The sequence below is a fragment of the Mya arenaria genome, chromosome 11, assembly GCF_026914265.1.
Source record: "Mya arenaria isolate MELC-2E11 chromosome 11, ASM2691426v1".
NCBI lineage: Eukaryota > Metazoa > Mollusca > Bivalvia > Myida > Myidae > Mya > Mya arenaria.
In genome coordinates this window covers 48,691,503-48,714,322 of record NC_069132.1, presented here as the reverse complement: position 1 = coordinate 48,714,322, position 22,820 = coordinate 48,691,503, and the positions used below count along the sequence as shown (strand labels likewise).

General features: G+C 36.4%; 1 protein-coding gene across 3 annotated transcripts in view; it reads left to right on the top strand.

Annotated features, from left to right (window-relative positions):
* LOC128209205 (uncharacterized) overlaps positions 1 to 22,196 on the top strand; it is an 82,529-nt gene extending 60,333 nt beyond the window's left edge. For 2 of the 3 annotated variants that reach the window (XM_052913143.1, XM_052913142.1), the window contains 8 exons: positions 3,864 to 3,996; positions 4,790 to 4,972; positions 8,708 to 8,904; positions 9,630 to 9,756; positions 10,350 to 10,643; positions 11,596 to 11,727; positions 14,110 to 14,267; positions 14,909 to 22,196. In XM_052913143.1, the coding sequence (XP_052769103.1) occupies positions 3,864 to 3,996; positions 4,790 to 4,972; positions 8,708 to 8,904; positions 9,630 to 9,756; positions 10,350 to 10,643; positions 11,596 to 11,727; positions 14,110 to 14,267; positions 14,909 to 15,047 (1,363 nt within the window). In that variant the 3' untranslated portion in view covers positions 15,048 to 22,196. The remainder of the gene's footprint in view (positions 1 to 3,863; positions 3,997 to 4,789; positions 4,973 to 8,707; positions 8,905 to 9,629; positions 9,757 to 10,349; positions 10,644 to 11,595; positions 11,728 to 14,109; positions 14,268 to 14,908) is intronic. The other variant, XR_008256955.1, reaches the window with a different exon arrangement.
* Positions 22,197 to 22,820: the final 624 nt, after the last annotated feature.

The following is a 22,820-nucleotide window of genomic DNA, read 5'->3' as shown; positions in this document are numbered from 1 at the left end:
GTCTTTAACAATTAAAACTTCTATTCCACCTTGATAAATGTCTGTTTTGTTCTTTTTGATACTAAGAACTAAAGGCTTATTTTTGAAATTAACATTGTTTCAGCCTAAATCATCTAGTTCATCAAAGCTTAGAAGTCCAGCATATGAAAGCAGAACCATGGTTGGTTCTCTCACATCCATGGAATCCGTGAACATGTCACAAAGTTTTATCATATACTCAGAATTTACAATTTTTCATAATTGGCTTTGAATTCAAAAGCTTTGCACTTTCGAGCAGTTTAGGATTCAAATCGCATTTATCCTCTGCCAACGACAACCCAAATTCGATGATGGAGTGGCCATTAAATGAACTTACTACTACTGCTTTCACTTGCTCAGTGTGGCCGCCTAGTATGCCATTGTCAAGAAACGTTATGATCTTATGACTTAAAGATCTCCTGTACTTAACCAAATCTCTTAATATTTCTAATATGAAACTGGCAGAAGATGTACTGAATGGTAAAGATATACATGTATAAACAAAATATTTTCTTTCCAACTAAAACCCAAATATGTGCAATGATCAGGGAAAGTGTTGATATACACTCTTTAAATCAAATGTGAATATGTATAAAAAAAAATATGTTTTTTTAAATAACTTTTCTGCGATATATCATATGTCATTTTAAACAAATGTAAACCATTATTGATGTGCCTTCAATGTAACAAAAGTCTTGGCTTACCCTTCCTCTTGTACCCCACTGTAAGTGGATTAACTACATGAGGCCTCTCCAAAACGTTTGACACTACCCCGTTCTATCAGGGAAACTATTTGTTCTTATACAGAGCTTGAATTAGCCCAAGCAGAATTATTATTCCTAAGCTCTGTTCTTTTTGGAATTAATCCTTGAATGGTAACCTATACCTATTGGCAACCACTTCTAAAATGTACTGGTTGTCTGACACCTCTGTCCATTTACTTAAATGCTTTTTTTAGCTCCCCTGAGCACAAAGTGCTCAAGGTGAGCTATTGTGATCGGTCTATGTTCGGCGTCCGTCAACAATTGGTTATAATCATCATCTTTTCCTTAACCACTGGGACAATTTAAATGAAACTTCATAGGAATGATCCTTGGTTGGTGCATTTTCAAAATTGTTCAAAGAAATGAATTCCATGCAGAACTCTGGTTGCCATGGCAACCTAAAGGAAAAACGTCAACAATTGGTTATAATCATCATCTTCTCCTTAACCGCTTAGGCAATTTTAATGAAACTTCATAGGGATGATCCTTAGTTGGTGCTTTTTAAAAAACAACAACAAAGGAATGAATTCCATGCAGAACTCTGGTTGCCATGGCAACCTAAAGGAAAAGCGTCAACAATTGGTTATAATCATCATCTTCTCCTAAACCGCTTGGACAATTTTAATGAAACTTCATCGGAATGATCCTTGGTTGGTGCTTTTTCAAAATTGTACAAAGAAATGAATGCCATGCTGAACTCTGGTTGCCATGGCAACCATAAGGAAAAGTGTCAACAATTGGTTATAAATATCATCCTCTCCTAAACCGCTTGGACAATTTTAATGAAACTTCATAGGAGTGATCCTTGGTTGGTGCTTTTTTAAAATTGTTCAAAGAAATTAATTCCATGCAGAACACTTATTGCCATGGCAACCTAAAGGAAAAAATACAAAACTTTTTTGGCAAATACTTTTAGGCCTAGTGCTTAAATATTTGGTGTGTAACATTGTCTATTGGTTATCTACCATGTTTATTCAAATTATGCCCCTAGAGAAAAACTTTCCTCACCCTGTGGGTTACAAGTTCATTATAAATACATTTTGTTAAAATTTGATAGTTATATAAAGTTTACTCTTGAAACATGGGCAGCAAGTCTTGCTATATGGTCTCCCTTTTTTGTTGGAGATTCCACTGCTTTCTATTTTTAGAAACAAGGGAATAGATTTTAAATTTAATTATGTCTTCAACATAGTCACTTCTAAGGTAATTATTGTTCTTTTTTTAGGTTCATGTATTCAAATAATTATTATACACTTCATTCTTTAGAAGAAATTTCATTTTTACTTAATGATAAATTTTATAATCAGACTTTTCATTGAACTTCTTGTAGATTATTGTAAACTTCATGTAGAATATTCTAAGCTACAATTTTATCTTCTGTGTGGATAGTGAATACGTGTCATATAAAGAAAAATTTGATTTTTATATTAAAAGGAAGATGATGTTGTCCTAGATAGAGGATGAGCTAATATTAGATGAAGGTGCTGAATGTGTCTTGATATTTGATTTTTAGAGCAGTTTATTGATTTTATTGGATGGTGCACTGTTTGTTGTTTGTGTATCTATACGAAAAGTTCTTTCAGTGTGCAAGCAATTTAACATAGTTTTGTCAGTGTGCAGGCAATTAAACGAAGTCCTGTCAGTGTACAGGCAATTGAACAAAGTCCTGTCACTGTGCAGGCAACTGAAAAAGTCCTGTCAGTGTGCAGGTATTTGTACCAAGTGCTGTCAGTGTGCAGTCAATTATAAAGTCCTGTCAGTGTGCAGGCAACTGAACAAAGTCCTGTCAGTGTGCAGGTATGAGAATCAAATTCTGTCAGTGTGCAATATTCTTTGAGAACAAAAATCAAGCTATATTGATTACAAAGGTTAAACTCTTTTACTCAGGTGAGCGATTTAGGGCCATCATGGCCCTCTTGTTTAAAATACCAACAGGAGATGTGACAATGTCATTATCAGTATTAGACGTAACAATTATATCCTGCAAAACATCTAGCTCTTCTCTTCAAACGTTACGGCAATGTCACCCAGTCATTTTGCTGCATACATGAATTTCTTTCCAAACGAACAAAATTATAGTTTTTTTTAATCATTACTTGCTTAATTGTACCTTCTCTTCCAGTGGTTTATGTGGAACATCTAGATATTCCGGACCTAAAATGTCTCTATCAGTAATTGAACAATTTCTTAAATTACTCATTTTATTGATCAACTGGCTTGTATTGACCAAGGAATCTATCTTCCAATGTCCTGGATCCTGCAAATAAAAAACAATCCCGGACGTGCATTTTGTCTGCGCAGTGGCTTGCTCGCACTGAGCTGGCAGCTGCTGTTCCGGACGACAGTACAGCCAATTCCTCTGTGGCCTCCCCTATCTGACTTTGCCTTAATACAGGTGGCGCGAGCTTTGGCCTTGTATATACACTTTTTGTCAATGACACAGCCATCTTCAGACGGGGTTTGCTTCATAATTTAAAGCAACACCCCAACTAAGCTCAGACGTTACGGCAAGAAGCACTAGTTTTAGGCCATGATTTAACAAGTCTTTAGCTTCAGTGACCTTATGCAGAATTTTAATCTTATGTCTCAGTTTAAGAACCTTCCTGCTCAATTTTTTCCATGACCTTAACATTTATTTTATATTGCCTTCCATTGGCTTTTCTTTTAAATTTACGAACATCAAGAACATTTAAAGATATTCATCTTATCTATGCTTTCATCAGGCTGGTGCTTCCCAGCAGCTCATGGTTATTGGTGTGCATAACTTCCTTCATTTTCTCCTATTTTTTTTTTTTATCTGTTTTATTCGACATTTCAGAGGACACCATTATCAAGCAATTAACTCACAAAAGTTGAACGTCAAGATCTGACAACAGTCGAGCCTCGAACTGACGAGAAAGAAATACTAGCAGCGTCCAATTCTCGACCTTTACCCATGATTTAGCAGCACACTAATATTTGTACGTGAAAATGTTTTGACATTGGTTCTGCGCTATACTACGTAACGCACAGAATTAATTATTATGTTGGGGATTGTCATTTCATTGTAAATAATCCAGTGTTTCTTTCCTCTTCTACTAGGATGCCTGAGCACTTTATCAAACTGCCGGGGCTAAAGGAAGAAGACCTCGCAAGATATGTTGTGTCGGGGATCGTGATTGTCAACCTTGCTGACATGACTGTATCACACTCCATCTTCCTAGATCTCACAACAGTATAAATATTCTCACTGAGAGACAGTCATATTTCTAAAAACTGCAACCATGAATTACAGACATCTTAATGAAAAACGAATAATATATCAGACATATATTTAAGCATTGGTAATATGAGTATTGGTAAAAGCTTTAATCTAGCTTGTCTGTTTTTTGAAGAAGAAGGAGGTTGAGGTATTGCCATAGGCTTGGTGTTGTTGTCAGTTTGTTGTTGTCAATGTCATTGTTATCAAGGACCTATTAACCATTTATAGGTTTGTGGTGTTATTACTAAACAAATGTTCAAGAATCTTTTTACACATGTTGCCAGTGACAATATGCACATGTGTATTAAGACCTTTAACTCTGGCTTTTATATTAATGGAGTTATGCCCCTTCATAGCCTAAGGAAAATGGATAAACATTGGCCTCAGCTTTAGGTGCTCCTAATATAGCTATAACCCTTGTACTTGTTTAGTTCATTGGTCTAATAATAGTAAGATTTGACTTAAAATGGAAAACTACTACCAATAACTAGGTTTTTTGGCACAGCCTGGTGTTATATGCATTTCATTTTAGTTAGACTCATCAGTTACAAATGACACCTCAATGTAATAATATGCAAGGTGCAATATTTCATACTGTTCACTGGCAAACATTTTTTGTATGCTAGAAGAATTCCATCTTGAATTAATACTGAATCATGTAAAATAATCAGTGAAATTTATTCAAAATTTTGACCGACATATCCATGGTGATGCACATTGTTTTGCATGATAATACGATAGTAAACCTGGCTATTGTGTGTTACAGAAGCTGTCAGGTTTTCCAGGCTACGTGTTGTTTTCCCCAACAGTGATCGACATGGATCGACAGGGCAGTTATCTTGAGGTGGTGGTTGGAACTTCGGCAGGGAATGTTCATGTGATTGACCTTGAGGGCGGAGTTAGGGACCGCAAGGGATTTCCATACAGCATGGGAACTATACATGGTCAGGTTAGTCATTTATAACTTGCTGCATAATTTGTGAAGGAGACCATTATTTTAGATTGTAATTAAGGTTTTCGACCAATTAACACCAAGGAATTCCCACTCATCATTAAGAACTCTGCAATATCAGGTGGGTCTCTAGCAACTCCCACTGTTTTTTTTAAGCTCACCTGAGCACAAAGTGCTCAAGGTGAGCTATTGTGATCGCCCTGTGTCCATCGTCCATCGTAGTCGTCCATCGTCAACAATTTGACTGTTAACACTCTAGAGGTCACAATTTGGGCACAATCTTAAAGAAACTTGGTCAGAATGTTACCCTCAATAAAATCTTGGACGAGTTCGATATTGGGTCATCTGGGGTTAAAAACTAGGTCACCAGGTCAAATTGAAGGAAAAGCTTGTTAACACTCTTGAGGTCACATTTAGAGATGTATCTTCATGGAAGTTGGTCAGAATGTTTATATTAATAATCTTTAAGTCAAGTTTAAATCAGGGTCATGTGCAGTCAAAACTAGGTCACCAGGTCAAATCATAGGAAAAGCTTGTTAGCACTCTAGAGGTCACATTTATGACTGTATGTTCATGAAACTTAGTCAGAATGTATATATTGATTAGCTCTAGGCCAATTTCGAATCTTGGTCATGTGCGGTCAAAAACTAGGTCACCAGGTCAAATTTAAGGAAAAGCTTGTTAACAATCTAGAGGTCATATTTATAAATGTTTTTTCATGAAAGTAGGTCAGAATGTTTTCTATTAATAATCCCTAAGTCAAGTTTAAACCTGGGTCATGTGTGGTCAAAAACTAGGTCATTAGGTCAAATCATAGGAAAAGCTTGTAAGCACTCTAGAGGTCACATTTATGACTGTATGTTCATGAAACTTAGTCAGAATGTTTATATAGATTAGCTCTAGGCCAAGTTCGAATCTAGTCATGTGCGGTCAAAAACTAGGTCACCAGGTCAAATAATAGGAGAAGCATGTTAACACCACATTTATGACCATATGTTCGGTAAAGTTTGAAACTGGGTAATCAGTGGTCAAAAACCAGGCCACTAGGTGAAATCATAGAAAAACTTTGTAAACACTGTAGAGGTTACATTCTCTCTTTGATCACCATGAAACTATGTCAGAATGTTTGTGTTTATGAAGTCTATGTCAAGTTTGAAACTGGGTAACCTGAGTTCAAAAACTAGGTCACGAAGTCAAATCATAGAAAACATTGTTAAAACACTGTTGAGGCCATATTTTCTACTTTATCTATATGAAACCTGGTCAGAATGTACTTATTACAGCAAGGTAAGTTTTATACTGACTTTTATTGATGGTACTTCTTGTTGAAATAAAGTTTGTTTTACTGTTCATTACTTTTTTTCTCATTTCATCCCTAAAACCTCCACTCGCCTAATTCCCTTTGAATCGTTTTGTGCCATATAATGAAAATTAGATGATCCTTTATAAGAAATTAAACAATATTACAAAATATACTCTGTAATTTAATAAAAAAAGTCCTTCCATGATGTAGTCAAAAGTATGTATAATAAGTTTTCAATGATTCATGCATTTTCATGTAGAACAAGAGTTTTAATCACAATCACTGCTAAAATACATTCTGAATTAAATGAACCAATTTTCATGTTTATTCTCCAACCATAACAAGAACAGAAAATAAAAATGTACAAAGAAAGACAAGTACGCATCCTTTCTTAGGTAGCAGACCACCAGACTGACATTTCAAATTCTATAAAACTGTAAAACCCTCAACTATAATATTTAACATGTAGCATTGAAAACTAGTCCTAAATTTGTTTTAATTAAGTCCCCTCTCGTTGCACTTTCCATCGCCCTGAAAACACTTATTCACACTTGAATTGGATCAGGTGAGCGATACAGGGCCTTCAGGGCCCTCTTGTTTTCCTTTTTGTTTCACTGGGGTTTTTACCTTGTCAATTTGTGTTGGAGAATGAAATAAAATGAAGAAAGGGGTTTGACTAGAAAATGTTAGGTAGGAACTTTTTTTTTTTAAAAACCGGTGTATTATCCTAGCCTTGGCATTGTTGTTGACTTACACCTTACCTGAAACATATTGAATCGTTCAGTATACATGTACTGAAAATAAACTAAGTAAACTCTGTATCGTTCGGGTTATTTTTAGCTCACCTTAGCCGTAGGTTGAGGTTTAGCTATTAGGATTGATGAATGTCCGTCGTCTGTCGTCCGTCGCCCGTCCACACTTAGTTTGTTAACACTCTAATGGTCACATTTTTGCCTCAATCATCAGGAAACTTGGTCAGGATGTTTGTCCCAGTAATTACTCTGACGAGTTTGAATATGGGTCATAGGGGATGAAAAACTAGGTCGCATGACCCAAAAATAGAAAAATCTTGGCTACTTTTTCAGTCCAAATATCCTGGAAATTTGTCAGAAAGGTTGTTTCGATAATTTCTAGCTCAAGTTCAAATATGGGGCGTCTGGGGTCAAAAACTAGATCACAGAGCCCAAAATTTGAAAAACCTTGTTAACACTCTAGAGGTAACATTTTAAGTCCAAATATCCTGGAAATTTGCCAGAAAGGTTGTTTTGATGATTTCTAGCTCAAGTTCGAATATGGGTCATCTGGGGTCAAAAACTAGGTCCCAGAGCAACAAATTTGAAAAAACCTTGTTAACACTCTAGAGGTAAAATTTTCAGCCCAAATATCCTGGAAAATTGTCAGAAAGGTTGTTTTAATGATTTCTAGCTCAAGCTCGAATATGGGTCATCTGGGGTCAAAAACTAGGTCACAGAGCCCAAATATGGAAAACCTTGTTTACTCTTTAGAGGTAACATGTTCAGTCCAAATATCCTGGAAAATTGTCAGAAAGGTTGTTTCGATGATTTCTAGCTTAAGTTGAATATGGGTCATCTGGGGTCATGTTTTTACCCGCCTGTTTAAAAAAAACTGGAGTTCCACCTATGGTGTATGAAAGGACAGACTGCCACCATCCAGTATGTAGTCCGATCAATTACTTTTGAACCCTTTGTCCAATCATGACCAAATTTGGTGAGAATGTGTATGAACGTGTTTGATAATTAGCAAAATTGCTGTAGTTACCCGAGAGTTATTGCGCTTTAATTATAGAAATTACCTAAAATTGCTCTTGTCCTATCAATAACTTTTTAAGCATTTGTCCAATCATCACAAAATTTGGTGAGAATGTAAATGGGCATAATACATCAGAGAAGCCAAATCCCTGTTATTGCTGTTTAATTATCAACAGGTCTATAGCACAAAGTTTTACTCATCTTGGCCCTCTTCTTTAAAGAACGATGTGATGCACCTTGTTTTCATACTTCTCCTGGTACACTTTTGAAACTGCTTAACACCCTCTCCTTCCACTCCGATCTAGAAGTCCTCACAGGTTGGTAACCAGCCCCTTTTCCAGATTGTTCGGCAGCATTTGATAGATAGTTCAAATGATGTTCAGATTGTGTTAATTATATACAAACTACACCAACCAAAAAATGTCCCTTATTATCTGACATCAATGTTTGTTACATATGTGTGCTCAATGTCATTCTTTAACAAATATGCTTCATTATCACCTCGAAAGATACCTAGTGCTATCGCCGTATGGTGTGAAACTTATGAGACAACCAAGTCCAAAGAATAAATTCGCAATAGCGATAATTTTGGTTAAACTGTGTTGGGATATACATTGTTTAAACGTATTTGCAATCATGATACCCCTTCATGTCAATCAGGTAACTGTAGCTGATATTACCAAGGACGGCAATCTGGAACTGATAGCTGTTGACACGAGTGGTAACGTTGTCTGTCTAAATTCGGATGGCACGCTGTTTTGGGAGCTGAAGATATCAGGCGACAACTCCCCTGGAAGTCGTCTTATTGACATTGATGGTGATGGTTATTCAGAGGTGATCATACCAACCAATGAGGGGTAAGAAATAAATCTCTGTTAGCTTGTCTGTGTTTTGAAGATAAAAAGATGAGATATTTTCATAGCCTTGTTGTCATCATAAGCGTTTGTTTCATCATTGTGCAAAAACGTAATCCAAGAAAAGATGTCAAAATATTCCAATGAAACTTGGTACACATGTTGCCTGAGACAAGCTTTATTCATTGTTGAGTTATGCACCTTGTTCAACTGAAAAAAAAACAGAATGAGCATTGGCATAAGCTCCATGTTGCTTTTGTTATTATACTGTGTTTATTCCCTTATAGCATTGGGTTGCATATTAAGTTGCTGCCTTTCTGTGTACGGCATACAAAACCCTTGTACCAGTATGTCAGAGTCCCTAGCAAATCCTCTAGATTTGCATCTTTTTCCAAAGTTGTTTGGTCATCATATGTAGATGATCTTAAATATTTTCTTCACAATTCAGCTTATATATTTGCGAAGAAATTAAGATAAGGTATCGTCATTGCCTTGACGTTTGTGGTGTTGTGCAATACAATTTAATCAATTCTCATAGCTAAAGAAGTTGAAAGTATTCACATGAAATAAGTACAGGTGTTACCATTGACAATACACATACATTACATGTATGTAATTTATTGTGTTATTCCTGATTATCAACTGAGAAAAACTGACAAGGTTTGGCTTGTTTTGTGCAAATGCATTTTTAGCAATTGCAGAAGTAATGATCTGCACATGTATTTCAGAGATATATATGCCATCAGCGGAGTTACGGGAAAAGTGCTGGACCATTGGCCAATCAGGATTGGTCACCCAATACTCTCCAACGTGATCGCTACTCACGTGTCCAGGACACGCAAAACGCTTGATCTGGTATCATATAGTTTTGTTAATGAACAAATAGATCTGTCACCATGTTCTGTTTTCTGATAGACATATATTTGTGTTCAGATGTGTACGAATTAAACCACAAGGGTGTTTACCCTAAGATCGTGAACGACAGGCCATAATTTATTAAACAACAAAGACATCATATTTTTGGCAGTATTTTAATATGTACTCAACATCAAAACTAGTAAGGCATTAATAATATTTGCTTTAAGTAGAAATGTAAAGAGACAAAGTATGATATCATTCCAGTTGTTGGTTGTGCAATTAAACATGGATAGATTTCTTCTTTGTTTAACATAAAAGTGATTGGTGATGTGCTAAAAACAAAAAAAGCAAATTAGTTTAATTCTCTGTTGAATAAATACATGAACTATAGTATTTTCTCTAAATTATGAAATTGATCAACTGCTAAGATAGAAAGTAAAATATTCAACAACATTTGTGTTCTTGGTGTAACAGTCTATAATGTTCGTGAATTTAACATATAAACATAAGATTAACATGATGTCAAGATAACTGAAAATTGTTTTGTTTGGTCCTTTGTAGTTGATTTTCCATAATTTTAAACATTTCAGGTTTTCCTGTCTAATGATGGAGTGCTCCATGTTATCTCCACTGACCAATCATGCAGGGCACATTTTCCTATTGGTGAAACCTCATTGGTCCAGATATTGTCACATGACTTGGTCAGCCACTCAGAAGGCATGGAATTGCTGATATCAACCAGTGACGGCACAGTTATCTGTATGGGGAGCGGTGAAGAGACTATTGAGAATGTTTTTGCAGATGAGTTCTACCATAAAATCCTGGCACTTGCCTGGCCAGCTGAAACCCCAACTCCCAATGACTTTTTATTTGCAGAAAATAAGGTTGGTTATGAATTAGATGTACATTTGTTAAATGAATCATTTTGGAATTGATAAAAAAAAAAAAAGCAATTCATAATGGTAATTATAAGACGGTAAGATTAAAGTTGATTTAGTTATTGTAATAGTGAAAATGCATTGATTTGTTCTTTTAAATGAAAGTTACAATACTTATTAAGAAATACCTGGTAATTAATTGTAAGGTTATATACCCCTGGTAGTTACAAGTACATGTATATTTGTATTCTTGTAAGACATTTTTATACGCCTGTATAAAAAAAAAAAATGGGACGTACTATAATTTTACCTGCGGCGTTTAGGTGGATGGTCAGGCGCGTAAATTTCTTTGTCCAGTTTGTTGTCAGCTCAATTATTTAAGAAGCCTTTGTCTAATCATGACTTAATTTGGTCAGAATGTGTATTGGCATTATATTTTGGACAAGTTCGATAACCAGCCATATTGCTTCAGTCTCTCAAGAGTAATTGCCCTTTAATTATAGCCATTACCTAAAATCGGTCTTGTTCGATCAATAATCGTAGAATCCTTTATCCAATCATCACCAAATTTGATCTGAATGTGTATGAGCATAATATCTGGGACAAGTTTGATAACCAGCCGTATCACTTGGAGTAATTTGAGAGTTATTGTCATTTAATTATAGAAATTACCTAAAATAGGTTTTGTCCGATTAATTACTTTAGAAGCCTTTTTCCAATCTTCAAATTTGATCAGAATGTTTATGGGTAGAATATCTTGGTCACCAAACTTAGTGTCCTAAAATTAGGACAGGCATATTTTGTGGCACTCTTGTTTTCTTCTATTCTTTGACCAGTTAAGTAAAAGATATATATATATATATATATATATATATATATATATATATATATAATTGGGCAATGAAAACTACAATTGCATAACATAAAGTATAATTACGCAATGATGTCAATATTTTAGATGGGTATATTTGTGAAAGAGGGAAGTCGAAAGCAAGGGGAGGTGACTGGTAGTCAGTTCTACATCATGTTTTACATAACTGACGCCTCTTACAAGTCTGCATCAGCAAAAGTGTCTGCATACACACTAAGGGTAAGAAACTCAGAAGATTCAGGTTGTATTTATAAGGTTTATTTTTGTTGTTTTTGCAGCTATGGGTGTCTGTATTTGTGGATTGTAGGAAAAGAGCTGATATCTCCTCCAGCCACTTTCACATTGACTTCAACTTCATTACCCATAGTATAAGAGCACTGAGAATTCCTCAGATTCATATAATTTAATGGTATATATTTCCTTTAACGATATCATGTTATATAAAATCTGATTTATTTAAAAACATTCATTGACTAAAACAGCTTCTGTATTAGTTATATAACTTCATGAATAACTTTATGAGAACTGGCTTTGGCTGTTTTGGAAATTGAATAATATTTTGGATTCTCTTTATACGCCTTGGCAGATGGAGAAAAACAGATGTGCATTGGCATCCCTTTGAGGTATTTTTTTTAGCTCGACTTTTTGAAGACTATGGAGAGCTATATTACTCACCCTAGCGTCAGCTTCACATCTTGGTTAAGGTTTTGCATGTAAGCACCTTTAAGTCATTATCTCAGCAAATACATCATGTATTGCATTAAAACTTAATACATGTGTTCCCAACTACCCAACCTACTTAATTAATCAAATAAGATAACACTATTTTGCATATAATGCAAATTATGGCCCTTTTATTATTCTACTAAGAAATTCTGGTTAATGTTTTGTATGCAAGCACATATACGTTAATAAGGTATGTCAGCAACTACTTGATGTATAGCATTAAGACATTATACAATGGTACTCAAACAATCGAACTTCGGTACTCAAACTATCCAACTTCGGTACTCAAACAATCGAACTTCGGTACTCAAACTATCCAACTTCGGTACTCAAACAATCCAACTTCGGTACTCAAACAATCGAACTTCGGTACTCAAACAATCGAACTTCGGTACTCAAACAAACCAACTTCGGTACTCAAACAATCCAACTTCGGTACTCAAACAATCGAACTTCGGTACTCAAACAATCGAACTTCGGTACTCAAACAATCCAACTTCGGTACTCAAACAATCCAACTTCGGTACTCAAACAAACCAACTTCGGTACTCAAACAAACCAACTTCGGTACTCAAACAAACCAACTTCGGTACTCAAACAAACCAACTTCGGTGCTCAAACAATCCAACTTCGGTACTCAAACAATCCAACTTCGGTACTCAAACAAACCAACTTCGGTACTCTAACAAACCAACTTCGGTACTCAAACAAACCAACTTCGGTACTCAAACAAACCAACTTCGGTACTCAAACAAACCAACTTCGGTACTCAAACAATCCAACTTCGGTACTCAAACAAACCAACTTCGGTACTCAAACAAACCAACTTCGGTACTCAAACAAACCAACTTCGGTACTCAAACAAACCAACTTCGGTACTCAAACAATCCAACTTCGGTACTCAAACAAACCAACTTCGGTACTCAAACAAACCAACTTCGGTACTCAAACAATCCAACTTCGGTACTCAAACAAACCAACTTCGGTACTCAAACCATCCAAATTCAGTACTCAAACCATCCAACTTACTTAACCACATTTAAGTAAATACTTTTAAAGCAAATACTTCATGTTTTGAATTGAAACTTCAGACATGTGTTCCCAACTATCCAACCAATGTAATTTATCAAGTAAGATAACTCTTTTTTGCAAACTATATAATAATGTAAACTATGGCCCTTTATTATTGGACAGAATTTCTGGATTAGGTTTTGAATGCAAGCATGCATAAGTCAATATCTCAGCAACTACGTGGTGTATTGCATTGAAACTTTATACAAGGGCTCCTAACCTTCTAACCTACTTAATCAATCAAGTGAGATATATTGGAAAAGTTTTTGGACCGTTTATTATTTGGCTTAGAAATTTTGGTTAAGGTTTTGCATGTATTCTAATTCTATAGTGACCCATGCATCTTTTACCAAAACTTTGCAATCCTTAAATTTAAAAGTGGCAGAATAGTCGACAGCTCTGCAGTCTCTGTGACATCTCTTGTTGTCAAGCTCGCTTGCAGTGAGCTGGAAATAGCTGTCACAATGCAGATCCGTGTATGTGTGTGTGTTCAAAGACACAGGTCTGTACCTCAAAGGTCAAGTGCACACTTGAGGTTGAATGTCAAAAATGAGTACTGTTGATAGGACTTGGCTGGTCTGAACCTTGTCTGGGCGGTATCTTTACCATGCATTATAGGATTTTCAAAAAACTTGCCATGAAGATTCACCATGATGAGGCGACGTGTCACAGGTTCTGTGTATGTGCAGGTGTGTGTCAGTCCGTGCGACTCACACTTGTTAAAGACTGTTCTGTAATTTGAATACTCTATATTTACTCTTTTATATACACATTTGAATCTGATGACTTGCCGTGCTGTTTCAGGTATACTTTGGAAGCACCCTACTACACCGTGCTGTATACACAAGCCCCAGCTTGTACACAATATTTGTGAGCTCCTTTCCCCGCCCCAGTCACGGTCATATCACCCTTGTGTTGACCAATAACAATGGTCAGCTTGCTCAAGACACATTCCCAATCAGGTAAAGCCAAATGTTTTAAATGGCCTCACCTAGACTTTTAGTGGGTTGGTTTTCTCGAATGTTTTTATGAAAAAAAAAAAAAAATTCTCAAATAATATGTCTGCTTACACAATCATTGAGTTGGAACATTTTTAAAGGAGTCAAACAGACCACTGTAAACAAAGAGTATTCTAAGGGTGTCTTCAGATTTTCTCTATTTTGTATATATCTTTATTATGTTCAATTTTTCATTGAACAAACCAACAGATGTAAGTTATGACTTTAATTTTTATGATAATATATTCATATTGTTATTGTCAAGTAGCATGTGTTTTGCAATCTCTGCTTGATTTTTCAATTATGAGAACTTATGAAGAAGGCCCCAAGTAAAAAATGTTCTAACATTGTAAATCCGTGTAAGGAGGTAGAAAAGTATTGCTTTCATCGCTCGATATGTTTATTTCATATAACCAGTAGTTAATTTTGATTGGCTCATTGTATAAATTGTATACTCTCAGTGATACAGCCCAGTTTCTATGGAAATTAAATTATTTAATAATTAATTCAGATTTGAAGTTGCATCTTCATTAGCTCTCACTATTTAAGGCTGTCTGAAACAAATATTGTTCAAATGAATTTTTAACAAGATTTCATCATTTAAGGTTCAACCAGATTATTCTAGAAGATCTCCAATGGCTACTGATGTCCCCTTTTGTCGCCATGGTAATAATTCTACTTGTCAACCATGGGTTTCCTGCCAAAGACCTGTTTCCCCAAACTATTGATTCAAAGAACAGATAGTAGAGGCAAAGGCCCTATGTATGTAGGGTATTTTAGACACCATAAAACAAATGAGATACTAAAATGTGTTAAAGTGAAGAACAAAGGGTATTAAAGCAGTCTGGCAGCGATTAAGTTTTTATATATTTAGCTCTCAGAAAGTGATAAAGAGATGGAGAAATGACTACAAGTTTGTATATCTAGATCACAATCTGTGATTAGTGTTTTTGACATTGGGAAAATAAGATGTTGAGATGTCCCCAAGGCACTTCTTGTAATGTCTTTTATCTGTGCATGGTTGATCAAAGAATTTGAAATGAGTCGTATTTGGAAAATATGGAAGATATGGGTATTGTTGATTTTTTTACTCGGAAAAAAAGTCAACAAACCACAAGATATTACAAGAGCTGTTGTTTTCTTAGAAATGAATACAATAATGATTTAATATGTGCCGGTCAAAAGCAATTAAAAAAAGGTCAAACTAAAAAGTAAATGTGATGAAACCAGGTTTTCAAAAATTGACAGAAGAACTTCAGCCTTTTATGTGAGATTCAGTTTCAACTGGGGGTTTCTATTTTTAGTAACAGTGACCTTGACCTTGACCCTAGGGGCCCCAAATGCAATCCCATAGAAGTCCTCCATAAACTCTTCCTACATACCAAGTTTGTCACAATACATGAGTGTCAACCTTTACATAAGTTATTAAATACCAAACGGTTATCTTTTTTAGTAACAGTGACCTTGACCCTAGGGGCCCCAAAGGCAATGCTATGAAAGGTCTTCATAAACTCTTCCTATAAACCAAGTTTGGTCATAATATGTCAACCCTAACTAAAGTTATTCAGTACCAACCGTTTTTCTATTTTTAGTAACAGTGACCTTGACCTTGTCCATGACTCAGGCCCCAAACAAAATCCCATGAAAGGACTCTATAAACTCTTTCTATATACCAAGTTTGGTTGCAATATGTCAACACTAACATAAGTTATTCAGTACCATTCATTTTTTTATTTTTAGTAACATTGACCTTGACCCTAGGGGCCTCAAAAGCGATCACATGAATGGTCACCATGAACTGTTCCTATATACCAAGTTTGGTCACTATATGTCAAAAAAAATTCATACCATGGGCGAGTTTGGTGCCGCCCACCCATCAAACAATGTCGTACATACATTCTAAAAACCTGGTTAAAAATATAAAAATCCGCTGACAAAAGCATTAAAAAAAGTTTAAAAAAATGAAGTCAATTGAGGGCCATAATTTGTTTGTAGGGTTAATAAGAAGTTATGTAACCTTATTTCATGATGGCCGTAAATAACTGTGAAGTATTAATTCAATTAAATGAAGGATATAGAAGTAATTAGTGAAAATCCCAACTTGCGCTAAAAAGTTTAACTGGACACAATGTGCCCGTAAAATTAAACCGAAGTTCATAAGTCAATCAGGGGCCATTATGGAGTTATGTTACCCTATTGTTTGATGGTCCTGAACAACTGTGAAAGGTATTAAGTGAATTAAATGAAGGGTATTGGATTTATTAGTGAAAATGCCAACTTCCCCTAAAAAGTAGAAAAACCTTGATTTTTTATTAGTCAAGCAAAAAATCAGTGTTGTAAGTAATTTATATATTTGTATTTGTTTATGCCCCTGAAGGGCAGCATATAGTTATCAGACTGTCCACCAGCCTGCCCAGGGACTTCAGGCAGGTTGGTCATAACCAGCAGATGACCCCTATCGATTAAAAGGTCAAGGTCATCTTAAGCTAAAAAAAGGTTTATGACAAATAACTGACCAATCCTTAGGCACAAAAATTGTCATACTCGGTATGCAGGCTGGTAATAACCAGCAGATGACACCTATTGATTTTGACGGTGACTTTGTTTAAAATTAATATAAATTCACAAAATTGTCAAGCTCCATTGAATGGTGTCATGCATGATATTTATATACTTATTATACCCCCACAAACAAAGTTTGAGGGGGTATATAGGAGTGAGCTTGTCGGTCGGTCGGTCGGTCGGTCGGTTGGTCGGTCGGTCTGTCGGTTTCATGGTTTCCGGACGATAACTCATGAAAGGCTAGACAGATCTGAAAAAAATTTGGTACACAGTTGTAACATCAGAAGATACAGGTCAAGTTCGATATTGGGGCTGGTGGGGCCAAGGTCAAAGTCACTGTTACTAAAAATAGAAAAAAAACGGTTTCCGGACGATAACTCATGAAAGGCTTGAAAGATTTGAAAAAAATTTGGTACACAGGTGTAACATCAGAAGATACAGGTCAAGTTTGATATTGGGGCTGGTGGGGTCAAGGTCACTGTTACTAAAAAAAGAAAAACGGTTTCCGGACGATAACTCATGAAAGGCTAGACGGATTTGAACAATTTTTGGTACACAGGTGTAACATCAGAAGATACAGATCAAGTTAGTGAGCTTGTCGGTCGGTCGGTCTGTCGGTCGGTCGGTTTTCATGGTTTTCAGACGATAACTCATGAAAGGCTAGACAGATTAAAAAAAAAATTTGGTACACAGGTGTAACATCAGAAGATACAGGTCAAGTTTGATATTGGGGCTGGTGGGACCATGGTCAAGTTCACTGTTACTAAAAATAGAAAAACGGTTTCCAGACGATAACTCATGAAAGGCTTGACAGATTTAAAAAAATTTGGTACACAGGTGTAACATCAGAAGATACAGGTCAAGTTCGATATTGGGGCTGGTGGGGTCAAGGTCACTGTTACTAAAAAAAGAAAAACGGTTTCCGGACGATAACTCATGAAAGGCTAAACGGATTTGAACGTCTGTCGGTCGGTCGGTCTGTCGGTTTTCATGGTTTCCGGACGATAACTCATGAAAGGCTAGACAGATTTGAAAAATTTTTGGTACACAGGTGTAACATCAGAAGATACAGGTCAAGTTCAATATTGGGGCTGGTGGGGCCAAGGTCAAGGTCACTGTTACTAAAAATAGAAAAACGGTTTCCGGACGATAACTCATGAAAGGCTTGACAGATTTGAAAAATTTTGGTACACAGGTGTAACATCAGAAGATACAGGTCAAGTTCGATATTGGGGCTGGTGGGGCCAAGGTCAAGGTCACTGTTACTAAAAAAAGAAAAACGGTTTCCGGACGATAACTCATGAAAGGCTAAACGGATTTGAACAATTTTTGGTACACAGGTGTAACATCAGAAGATACAGATCAAGTTAGTGAGCTTGTCGGACGGTCGGTCGGTCGGTCGGTCAGTCTGTCGGTCGGTCGGTTTTCATGGTTTCCAGACGATAACTCATAAAAGGCTAGACAGATTTATAAAAAATTTGGTACACAGGTGTAACATCAGAAGATACAGGTCAAGTTTGATATTGGGGCTGGTGGGGCCAAGGTCAAAGTTACTGTTACTAAAAATAGAAAAATGGTTTCCGGACGATAACTCATAAAAGGCTTGACAGATTTGAAAAATTTATGGTATACAGGTGTAACATCAGAAGATACAGGTCAAGTTCGATATTTGGGCTGGTGGGGCCAAGGTCAAGGTCACTGTTACTAAATAAAGAAAAACGGATTTCGGACGATAATTCATGAAAGGCTAGACGGATTTGAACAATTTTTGGTACACAGGTGTAACATCAGAAGATACAGATCAAGTTTGTGAGCTTGTCGGTCGGTCGGTCGGACGGTTTTCATGGTTTCCAGACGATAACTCATGAAAGGCTAGACAGATTTAAAAAAAAATTGGTACACAGGTGTAACATCAGAAGATACAGGTCAAGTTTGATATTGGGGCTGGTGGGGCCATGGTCAAGGTCACTGTTACTAAAAATAGAAAAACGGTTTCCGGACGATAACTCATGAAAGGCTTGACAGATTTGAAAATATTTTGGTACTCAGGTGTAACATCAGAAGATACAGGTCAAGTTCAATATTGGGGCTGGTGGGGCCAAGGTCAAGGTCACTGTTACTAAAAATAGAAAAACGGTTTCCGGACGATAACTCATGAAAGGCTTGACAGATTTGAAAAAATTTTGGTACACAGGTGTAACATCAGAAGATACAGGTCAAGTTCGATATTGTGGCTGGTGGGGCCAAGGTCAAGGTCACTGTTACTAAAAAAACAAAAACGGTTTCCGGACGATAACTCATGAAAGGCTAAACGGATTTGAACAATTTTTGGTACACAGGTGTAACATCAGAAGATACAGATCAAGTTAGTGAGCTTGTCAGTCGGTCGGTCGGTCCGTCAGTCTGTCGGTCGGTTGGTTTTCATGGTTTCCAGACGATAACTCATAAAAGGCTAGACAGATTTATAAAAAATTTGGTACACAGGTGTAACATCAGAAGATACAGGTCAAGTTTGATATTGGGGCTGGTGGGGCCAAGGTCAAGGTTACTGTTACTGACAATAGAAAAATGGTTTCCGGACGATAACTCATGAAAGGCTTGACAGATTTGAAAAATTTATGGTACACAGGTGTAACATCAGAAGATACAGGTCAAGTTCGATATTTGGGCTGGTGGGGCCAAGGTCAAGGTCACTGTTACTAAAAAAAGAAAAACGGTTTCCGTACGATAATTCATGAAAGGCTAGACGGATTTGAACAATTTTTGGTACACAGGTGTAACATCAGAAGATACAGATCAAGTTTGTGAGCTTGTCGGTCGGTCGGTCTGTCGGTCGGACGGTTTTCATGGTTTCCAGACGATAACTCATGAAAGGCTAGACAGATTTAAAAAAAAATTGGTACACAGGTGTAACATCAGAAGATACAGGTCAAGTTTGATATTGGGGCTGGTGGGGCCAAGGTCAAGGTTACTGTTACTAAAAGTAGAAAAATGGTTTCCGGACGATAACTCATAAAAGGCTTGACAGATTTGAAAAATTTATGGTACACAGGTGTAACATCAGAAGATACAGGTCAAGTTCGATATTTGGGCTGGTGGGGCCAAGGTCAAGGTCACTGTTACTAAATATAGAAAAACGGTTTTCGCACGATAATCTTGAAAGGCTAGACGGATTTGAACAATTTTTAGTACACAGGTGTAACATCAGAAGATACAGATCAAGTTTGTGAGCTTGTCGGTCGGTCGGTCGGTCGGACGGTTTTCATGGTTTCCAGACGATAACTCGTGAAAGGCTAGACAGATTTTAAAAAAAATTGGTACACAGGTGTAACATCAGAAGATACAGGTCAAGTTCGATATTGGGGCCATGGTCAAGGTCACTGTTACTAAAAATAGAAAAACGGTTTCCGGACGATAACTCATGAAAGGCTTGACAGATTTGAAAAAATTTTGGTACACAGGTGTAACATCAGAAGATACAGGTCAAGTTCAATATTGGGGCTGGTGGGGCCAAGGTCAAGGTCACTGTTACTAAAAATAGAAAAAACGGTTTCCGGACGATAACTCATGAAAGGCTTGACAGATTTGAAAATATTTTGGTACACTGGTGTAACATCAGAAGGTACAGGTCAAGATCGATATTGGGGCTGGTGGGGCCAAGGTCAAGGTCACTGTTACTAAAAAAAGAAAAACGGTTTCCGGACGATAACTCATGAAAGGCTAAACGGATTTGAACAATTTTTGGTACACAGGTGTAACATCAGAAGATACAGATCAAGTTAGTGAGCTTGTCGGTTGGTCGGTCTGTCGGTCGGTCGGACGGTTTTCATGGTTTCCGGACGATAACTCCTGAAAGGCTAAACGGATTTGAACAATTTTTGGTACACAGGTGTAACATCAGAAGATACAGATCAAGTTCGATATTGGGGCTGGTGGGGTCAAGGTCACTGTTACTTCAAATAGAAAAATGGTTTCCGGACGATAACTCATGAAAGGCTTGACAGATTTGAACATTTTTTGGTACACAGGTGTAACATCAGAAGATACAGGTCAAGTTCGATATTGGGGCTGGTGGGGCCAAGGTCAAAGTCACTGTTACTAAAAATAGAAAAATGGTTTCTGCTTCATAACTTTAATTGGGCATGAGATATTGTGATGAAACTTGCTGTATAGGCAGCCTCTGTGAAGACAATGCTTGTGATTGAAAATGGGGCCAATGGAGTAAAGGTTTTTGTGCACTGTTACGAAAATAGAAAAACGGTTTTGTCTTATTCCAGAAGAGATCAGCTAGATCATCAGCTAGTTTTTCTTGTCAGCAGTGTAACTTCTAAATTACTCAACAGATTTAAATAAAACAATACATGCATGATAAAAGAAGATGCAGTGTGCAGTAGCCTTGGAGTTATGGCCTCTTTTCAAAGGAATGGTCCTTTGGGGATATTCGTCATTCCTGTGACAGCTCTAGTGTCAATGGGCAAGGTCACATTTTGTGGTCAATGTTGAACAAAACTTAGTATTTTAGCCATGATGTTTTATGTGATAGCGGGATGCAATCAATCTCCACAGATTTGTATTGCACCTCTTAAAGGCATTTGTCAAGCTAAATGGAATTTAAATCAAACCGTTTATTCAACAGATATGTTATATACTTGTACTAGTTGTATACTTCGTTAAAAACAAGGCCCATTCAGGAGCATTTGTCATCTTATGTGACAGCTCATGTTTTTATCACTTTCAATTTTCTATCATTTGTTTGTTTGCTCAATATGATGTAATTGTGTATGTGCTGGTCAGGGTACCCTAGAAGTCTGTTTTGTTGGACATTATACTTTACTGCCCTTGACCAAAAACAAAACATGTCATCCATAGATATCAATGTCGGTCAGGGATAGTGAAAAGACACCATAGCTGGTCAATACTGCCACCTATAATACTGTCACTGCTGGTCATGCAATGTGCAAAGAATACTAAAAAAACTGCCAAAATGATAAAACATTTCTTCTGATGGACTTCAGGGATGGCATACATACTAGTATATTACTCATCTTAATTGAATTTTAATGATGTACTTTTTTTGTAGTTTTTTATGTAGATTGTAATATTATTCTATGCAAATTCTATGTTCTTATAATTGATATGTATCTCATAATATGAAACATCTCGACCTCATGTCATTTATTCATGGAACATTTTTTTCTTTATCAATATTTGAATCTTAATAAACATGACGACACTTTAAATATGAAACTATTGACTGTATTTTATTCCCATTTAACATGTTATCACTTATAACCATTTTTATAACAAGACCAACATTAAATATAAAACATTGAGGTCATACTGTTGTTTTTTTAAAACAACACAATGTTCTATAAATGTACAATCAGTTTTCCTTTATGGAATTATGATGTTATTAGTTTGTTTCTTATGAATTGTTACTTGTTTTTCTCTCTTCTGATGAATGAAATGTTATGTAGAGTAAATTACTTTACGACATTACCGACCAGCGCTGTCACTGAATGGCCCATATGTTGCCTGGGCGTTTATGTAATATGCCATACGTTAATAGGAATAATAAAGAAATGGTACTTAAGTTCCCATTGATTGTGGACGTCATGTATAGCAGCTGGTCACAGGTACTTGCTAGATCACAGATGAACTAAAATTGAATGGGAAAACAATACGCATTTCAGAAATGATAAAATTGCAAACTTATGAACATGTTTCGTTTCTTTTAGTTTGTACTTAAACTTTGGTCCCAAACATGCCCTATATATTAATTTAAGCTTGTCGTCTTTTTCGAGGAAAAACAAAGTATTATCGTTGCCTGGTGGCTTTGTCGTGGCCGTTGGTATCATTGGAGCACTTTGAAACCGTTCAAGATACATTTACATGAAACTGTGTGCGTATGTTATAAATGACAATATTGCTGCATAAGTTCAATCACTCTGGCTA